This window comes from Akebia trifoliata, chromosome 5 (genome assembly GCF_017979445.1).
Source record: "Akebia trifoliata isolate Shusen 1 chromosome 5, ASM1797944v1, whole genome shotgun sequence".
Lineage (NCBI taxonomy): Eukaryota > Viridiplantae > Streptophyta > Magnoliopsida > Ranunculales > Lardizabalaceae > Akebia > Akebia trifoliata.
In genome coordinates, this window is record NC_141379.1 from 22451580 (window position 1) to 22458277 (window position 6698).

A 6698-nucleotide genomic window follows, 5' to 3' on the forward strand; every position below is an offset into this window, starting at 1 on the left:
TATGGGTTGCATACAATTTTACAGCAAAAAAGCAACACCAAACAAAATTTTATCAACGATTAAGATAGGACAGCGAAGCATCCAATTTACTAGGATCACAGCTCCGAATCAACCAGGGCCTTTGATTATCTTTCTTTCTAAAACGTTATCTCTTGAGTATCAAAGTACATATATATAGAGAGAGACGTGGTCATTTTATTACCCATCAAAGCACACACACCCTATCCGTATCTCCTTCATTAAATTCACACTCACTTCTATCTTCTAAAAAAAAATTTCATAAAAAAGAAAAATTAAAACTCCATCTGAGCGTGAGAGAGAGAAACAAGAAGAAGTATGGCTCAAACTATGATGCTGATGCTTGGTGTTGCTGGCAATGGGTTGGGTCTGAAGAGAGAGGCCTTACTACAATTTCAATTTCAAAGACTTAGGCCTAATAAGTCTTTCTCTCATCTCTTACTCCCTCCTCTATCTTCTCCTCACCATTGTCTCCCACCTTCTTCAACTACAACCATTGCTTTCTTCAAGACCAAAACCAAATCTCCACCTACTAAGAAGGTTTGGATTCTATCTTTAACAATTTCAAATTATTTATTTATTTTGGTAAATTAATATTAGGGAGATTTATTTATCTATGTTCAATTATTTTTGTTTGCATGATTTCACATCTAGTCTTTGTTCACCAACGAGACTAAGATGACTTGGACAAGTCATATCAGTCTCAAACGGTTTTTAAAATCAACTCAGATTTGTGAATCAGAAAAATGAATAAGAGAAAAAAAAATCTCAACTAGATTCCAATTTTGCAGTTTGTTGAGATACTCGGGCGAGTAATCTTTGTCTCGTATGGTTAATAAAACCATGGTTCAATTCTATCTAGAAATAAATCATTTGGTAATTTTTTGGTTTGGGCTTCAATTACCATAAGACTAGTCCACAATTTTGATACTGTTCTGAGGATACTTTTGTATTTTAAAAATGAGTCGTGCTAAGTAGCATTAAAATTCACATTGATTCTCACATTGCTGATGTGGAGGTGCACATATAGCCATAGATGCTTTTCACTCGTATCTTGATGAAAAGCATTTATAGTTTCGTACATACTTTTTTTTTTTTAAATGTTGTTTCAGTATTTTTCTTTAAAAATATCTATTAATGTGAATTTGGATCAACAATAATTATCCTTATATCATTATAGTATTAGAAATAAATCTTCATTATGTTTTTTTATTCTCCCCATTTTTCATAGGTTGCTCCTCCAAAGCCGAAGACCGAGGATGGGATTTTTGGCACATCAGGGGGAATCGGATTCACTAAACAAAATGAGTTGTTTGTTGGTCGTGTAGCCATGTTGGGTTTCGCTGTGAGTAAATTTTCTTTCCTCTTTCATTTTATTTTTATATAATTTTTGAATAATAAATTTTTTCATTAATTCTAATTGAGAGATATTAAACATTCAATATATAAACTTTTTATCATCCATACAATGGTATCGTATCGTGATAAGCCCACTAAGGTTCTAATTTAACTAAAATAATGATTCTTGTAATTCTTATACTTTAATAATACAAGCTTTTGTTTGCATGATTTGCAGGCATCCTTGTTGGGTGAAGGAATAACTGGAAAAGGAATTCTATCACAATTGAACCTAGAAACCGGGATTCCCATCTATGAAGCTGAACCTCTTCTTCTCTTCTTCATTCTCTTTACCCTCCTCGGAGCCATTGGCGCCTTAGGTGATCGAGGAAAATTTGTCGATGAAGCTGCCACCGGGCTGGACCGGGCTGTTATACCTCCAGGAAAATCTTTCAGATCAGCTCTAGGCCTCAAAGAAGGAGGTATATCATAATTCTATGGTAGTTAGACTTACAGAGGTCTCAAAGGACTAGGCTGGACCTTAAATGGTCCAATTTTTTAACTGTTCTAAAACCTAGTTTAAGTAGTTGGATCACTTTATATTTCGGTCAATTTGAAATTTCAGCCCATTTATTATGGGTATTGGTAGTAGGGGTATTCGGTCTGGTTCAAACCGAGAACTGAACCAAACCAATAGGTTTGAGTTGGGTTGGTTTGGTTTGGAACAAGTTTCGATTCGGTTATGGGTTAGGAAAATGTAGAACCAATCAATCTGGTTCGGTTCTTGGTTACCCGGTTTCTTGCTGACTATTTTTATTTATATTGGTAACCCAAGAACCGAACCCGTTCTAGGGTCAATTCGGTCCGGTTCTTGTTTAGTGCAACCAAATTAGGTTGGTTCAATTTGAGATCAGAAATGAACCTTAATTGTTCATCAAATCAATGAACATTGACCATCATTAATCAATTTTATTTGGAGAAATTATAGAATCTAGAGTATGTTTTATGATAGTTAGGGATGTCAAGTCCAATGGATAATGTTGAATGTGATTTACAAAGGTTAATTTTATTTTGTTGAAGGTCCACTATTCGGATTTACCAAGTCAAACGAGCTATTTGTTGGAAGATTAGCTCAACTTGGGATTGCATTCTCTTTAATTGGAGAAATCATTACTGGAAAGGGAGCATTAGCACAACTAAACATAGAAACTGGGGTTCCGATCAATGAACTCGAACCACTTTTGTTGTTCAACGTCGTGTTCTTCTTCTTTGCAGCATTGAACCCTGGGACTGGTAAGTTTGTAACAGATGAGGAAGCAGAGTAGATTATGATCTTTATAAAGGACTCCTTTAGGTTTTATTGTCTCATATTGTTTAATGTTACAAACTCAAAAAATAGTGTATTAAGTGACTCTAGCTAGCTTGTTTGTGCTATGGTGTTTTGATTATATGAAAACATAGGCTTTGTTTGTTTGTTTGATGGGAAAATCAATTTCGGAATAAAATGTGATTATCCCACATTTGTTTTGTCATTTCTCTGGTTATACATTTCGGGTCTTTTGATGTTGGGAAAATTTATTTTCCGAGGAATTATTATTTGCCCGTGTTTGTTTGCCTACAAGAAAGCAAGAAACTTAGGGCATGTTTATTTGTTGGAAAAAATTTATTTCCCACGGAAATGTGATTTTCCCACCTTTGTTCCTTCCTTTTACGAAAACTTGATTTCTTCCGTTATTGTGGGAGAAAAAATAATTATGTTGCACTCTAATTTAAAAGGCATAAAAACTTTACGAAATTGTGATGGTAAATGTTGATCCATCATTAGAAAGCAAGTCGATCCCTTTCCTTAAACTCTGAAAGAAATCAAAAGCTCAAGAAGCAAAGCAACTAAAGCAAGTGAGAGCCAAGCTTACGAGTGAAGAACAAATTCTACTTGATTTTTGATTATCGAACTACAAAGTAGTTTTCCATGTTCATGTGGGTGTTCGTGTAGTAGACTTAGGGGTGCCAATGGGATAGGTCAGGCTGTCTTCGCTTGTGTTGAGGTAAGGGTATTATGAAAATTTACAAACTCAAAGCCGACCAATCTAATAATTGTGTCAAAAACTAATTAAATCCAAACCCAACCCATACATAACTTGTCTAATAAAATTCTAATCTTTATTGAAAGAAATAAGTTCCATTTCCACCACAAAAAATAAAATTTCATTACTAAAGATATATCTCACAGCCATAAACCAATATTTAACAACATAAATTAAATATCACACAATATAAACAAAATTTTATCACGAAAAAATGGGTAATTTAAAAAACTCTTAAATAATTGTTAATATATTTAAAACTACATTTTAAAGATTTAATAATTAAATATGTCAAAACGGGTTAAGCGGATTGACATCTCTGACTCGGACCTAACCTATTTAATAATCATGTTAGATGAGTTGACACTATTATGACCCAAACCTAATTAAGCTTGACCCAAGCCCATTAATTTTGTATCATTTTAGAGTCTTGTTCACGAGTCATGTTAAGATTGACACCCTAAACTAGATTGCACTTGCTTTAAGGCCTGCAACATAGGGTTGTCCATGAATCCGATTGAATAAAAAATCCGATACGTTTTGATTTGATAACTATGGATATGGATGAGTGGTTTGCATCTAACGAGAATCCGGTTTGTCAACTTATTAACCATATTTTGATTTGATAATGTGTATATATATATAGGGAAATGTTCAACACCCTAAGTTTTACCCTAAACTTTAACAAATGTGTTTTGTCCTACATGGGTTAGAAGTTTTGGAATGGGCTGATTTTTGGTGAGGATGATCTCTATGATTAGAAGATCATCCTCACCAAAAATCAGCCCATTCGAAATTTTTAGCCCCATGTTTACAAGTTGAAAAATCGTGGATCGTCCATTTTTTGTATGATGGGGGTTAGAAGTTTTGGAATGAGCTGATTTTTGGTGAGGATGATCTCCTCACCATAAAGATCATCCTCATCAAAAATCAGCCCATTCCAAAACTTCTAACCCATGTAGGACAAAACAAGTTTGTTAAAGTTTAGGGCAAAGCTTAGGGCGGGGAGCGGGACCCATATATGAAATGTTCGGCACAAAACATTTTGACAAACATTTTGGCAAACATTTTTTACCGTCGGATATGGAGAGATCGGACGGCTCAAACTCGATTTACCGTATAACTTATAAGTTATACGATAATTACAGCGCCATCCTTATTGTTTGCCAAAATTAGTGCCTCATCCCTCTCTCTTTAAAACAAAAATAGAAAACCAGAGAGTTTAACTCTCTCATTCTCTCTCTCTCTCTCTCAAACCCTCTCGCTCTCGATAGAACCCCTCTCTCTCACTCTCTTTCACTCTCTCTCACTCTCTCAAACCCTCTCTCTCTCGACGGTTCCATTGACCTCGCTGCAACTCCATCTCTCACGCTCTTGCTGTTCGGATTTCCTCGCTGCAACTACCTCGCACGAATGGTTTTCAACTCGACCTCTTCGTGATTTTCCAGCCGTGAACCCTAAGGAAAGCTCAACGGCAGGTAAGCACTCTTTTCTCTCTCCCGATGGGTTTTGATTTCTTGCGATGGGTTTTGATTTCTTGATGTGGTTCTAATGTAATCTTACCCAAATGAAAATACAGATTTGATTTCTTGCAATGGGTTTTTTCTTTTCTTTTTTCTTTTTTTTTTCTCTGAAGAGGAAAGTAGAAAGGAGATCACCTTCGTCGGTCGTGTTTCGTCGATGAAGTTGCAGCAGCGAGGTCAGCAGTTTGTGTTTCGTGCGAGAACGAGAGCGAGAGCGAAAGCAAGAGAGAGGGTTTCAGGGGAGAGCGAGAGCTCGAACGAGAGAGAGAGAGAGAGAGAGAGAGAGAGAGAGAGAGAGAGAGAGAGAGAGAGAGGATGGTTCTGTCGAGAGTGACTGTTTTTTTGCTTCAGTTTTAAAGAGACAAGGAGGACACACTAATTTACAGATTTTTGAGGGATGGCGCTGTAAATAATCGCATAATCCCTCACTTAAACCGATTGACTGAAGTTTTGGATCTCGACCGCCCATTTGGTTTTTATCCAACGGTCCCTAAATGTTTGCCAAAATGTTTGTCAAAATGTTTTGTGCCGAACGGGACCCATATATATATATTTATGTCCCAACCTCCTTAAAATGCAAATTGATTTTTCTTCCATCACTAATTTAATAATTAAATAATTTTAAAAATATTATTTTTTACCATGAATTTAGAAGTCCTTATTTTTACAATCATTTTAGGAGTCTCTTTCCTTAATCATTCACGTTTCCCCCTATAACACATCTCCTCCTCCTCTAATACCTCTCCTAATTCAATTGAAATCTTGGTAAATAAAAAAATAATTTATGTTAAATTTTGGAGTTAATTTTAAAAATATTAGATTTACCACGATTTTTAGGAGTCTTTCCATCACCCATGTTTCCCTACAACCTGTCTCCTCCTCTAAACCCTCTCCTAATTCAATTTATATATTAAAAAAAAAAAATCCATTTACATCAAATTTGAGAGCGGTGTTTGGTTTCTATGTGCTAGGAGAATTTGGTAATTATTCTACCTACAAATCTAACAAAAAAAAAAAAAAAAAGGTAGATCATCTATAAGTACTTCTAAATTTTGTTGATTTGTCAATTTAATTGGTGCTTTATATTTAGATCAACTCATTCAAGTCAATTAAACAAAAATATTACTTATTTTCTTGATTATTTCTTCTATATGTTGTTTTGTTTTACTCATATAACTATTGGGGTTTAGTTCATCACCATGAATGATAAATCCAAAAATGAAGATATCTATTACATTCAATGAAATAGGTAGAAGTTCATCTTTCAATGAAGTGCACTTAGGGATATTGATAACAGATATAGAGTGAATGGTATTTCATAACTAATCGGTAGAAGTAGATGTAGTTTTTGGTATTTCATGACAAGTCATTTCATCTGTATTGTTATTATTGCCTAGGCATAGCTTCATCGCATGGTTAGTGATCAAGGGGAGACTTAAGACTTTGATCAAGCTTAAGGAGCATCTCATCAATGAAGCGAAGTGTAGCCTATGTAGAGTGCAAGATGAGGATACCAATCATCTTTGGGGGCTTCCCTTTTTCGAGGCGAGTCTAGGCTGATATTCTCAAACAGTGCCTCGTGTGAAGAGTCTCCGGTACTTGGGTCTAGTAGGTTCAACGGGCTGCCGAGAACTTCAAAGGGAAGTCAATTATTCAAAGGGTGAAGTAAGTGGTTGTTTGTTCTTTTATATACCATATTTGGAGGGAGCGTTGTAATAGAATTTATCAAAATAAA

At 35.2% G+C, this 6698-nt stretch overlaps 1 protein-coding gene across 1 annotated transcript; it reads left to right on the forward strand.

Annotated features, from left to right (window-relative positions):
- The first annotated feature begins 218 nt into the window (after positions 1-218).
- NPQ4 (Chlorophyll A-B binding family protein) lies at positions 219-2888 on the forward strand. The gene is made up of 4 exons (XM_086443025.1): positions 219-558; positions 1250-1363; positions 1595-1838; positions 2437-2888. Exons 1-4 carry the CDS (start codon positions 337-339, stop codon positions 2679-2681), a joined length of 825 nt encoding a protein of 274 aa, XP_086299151.1. The 5' UTR covers positions 219-336; the 3' UTR covers positions 2682-2888.
- Positions 2889-6698: the final 3810 nt, after the last annotated feature.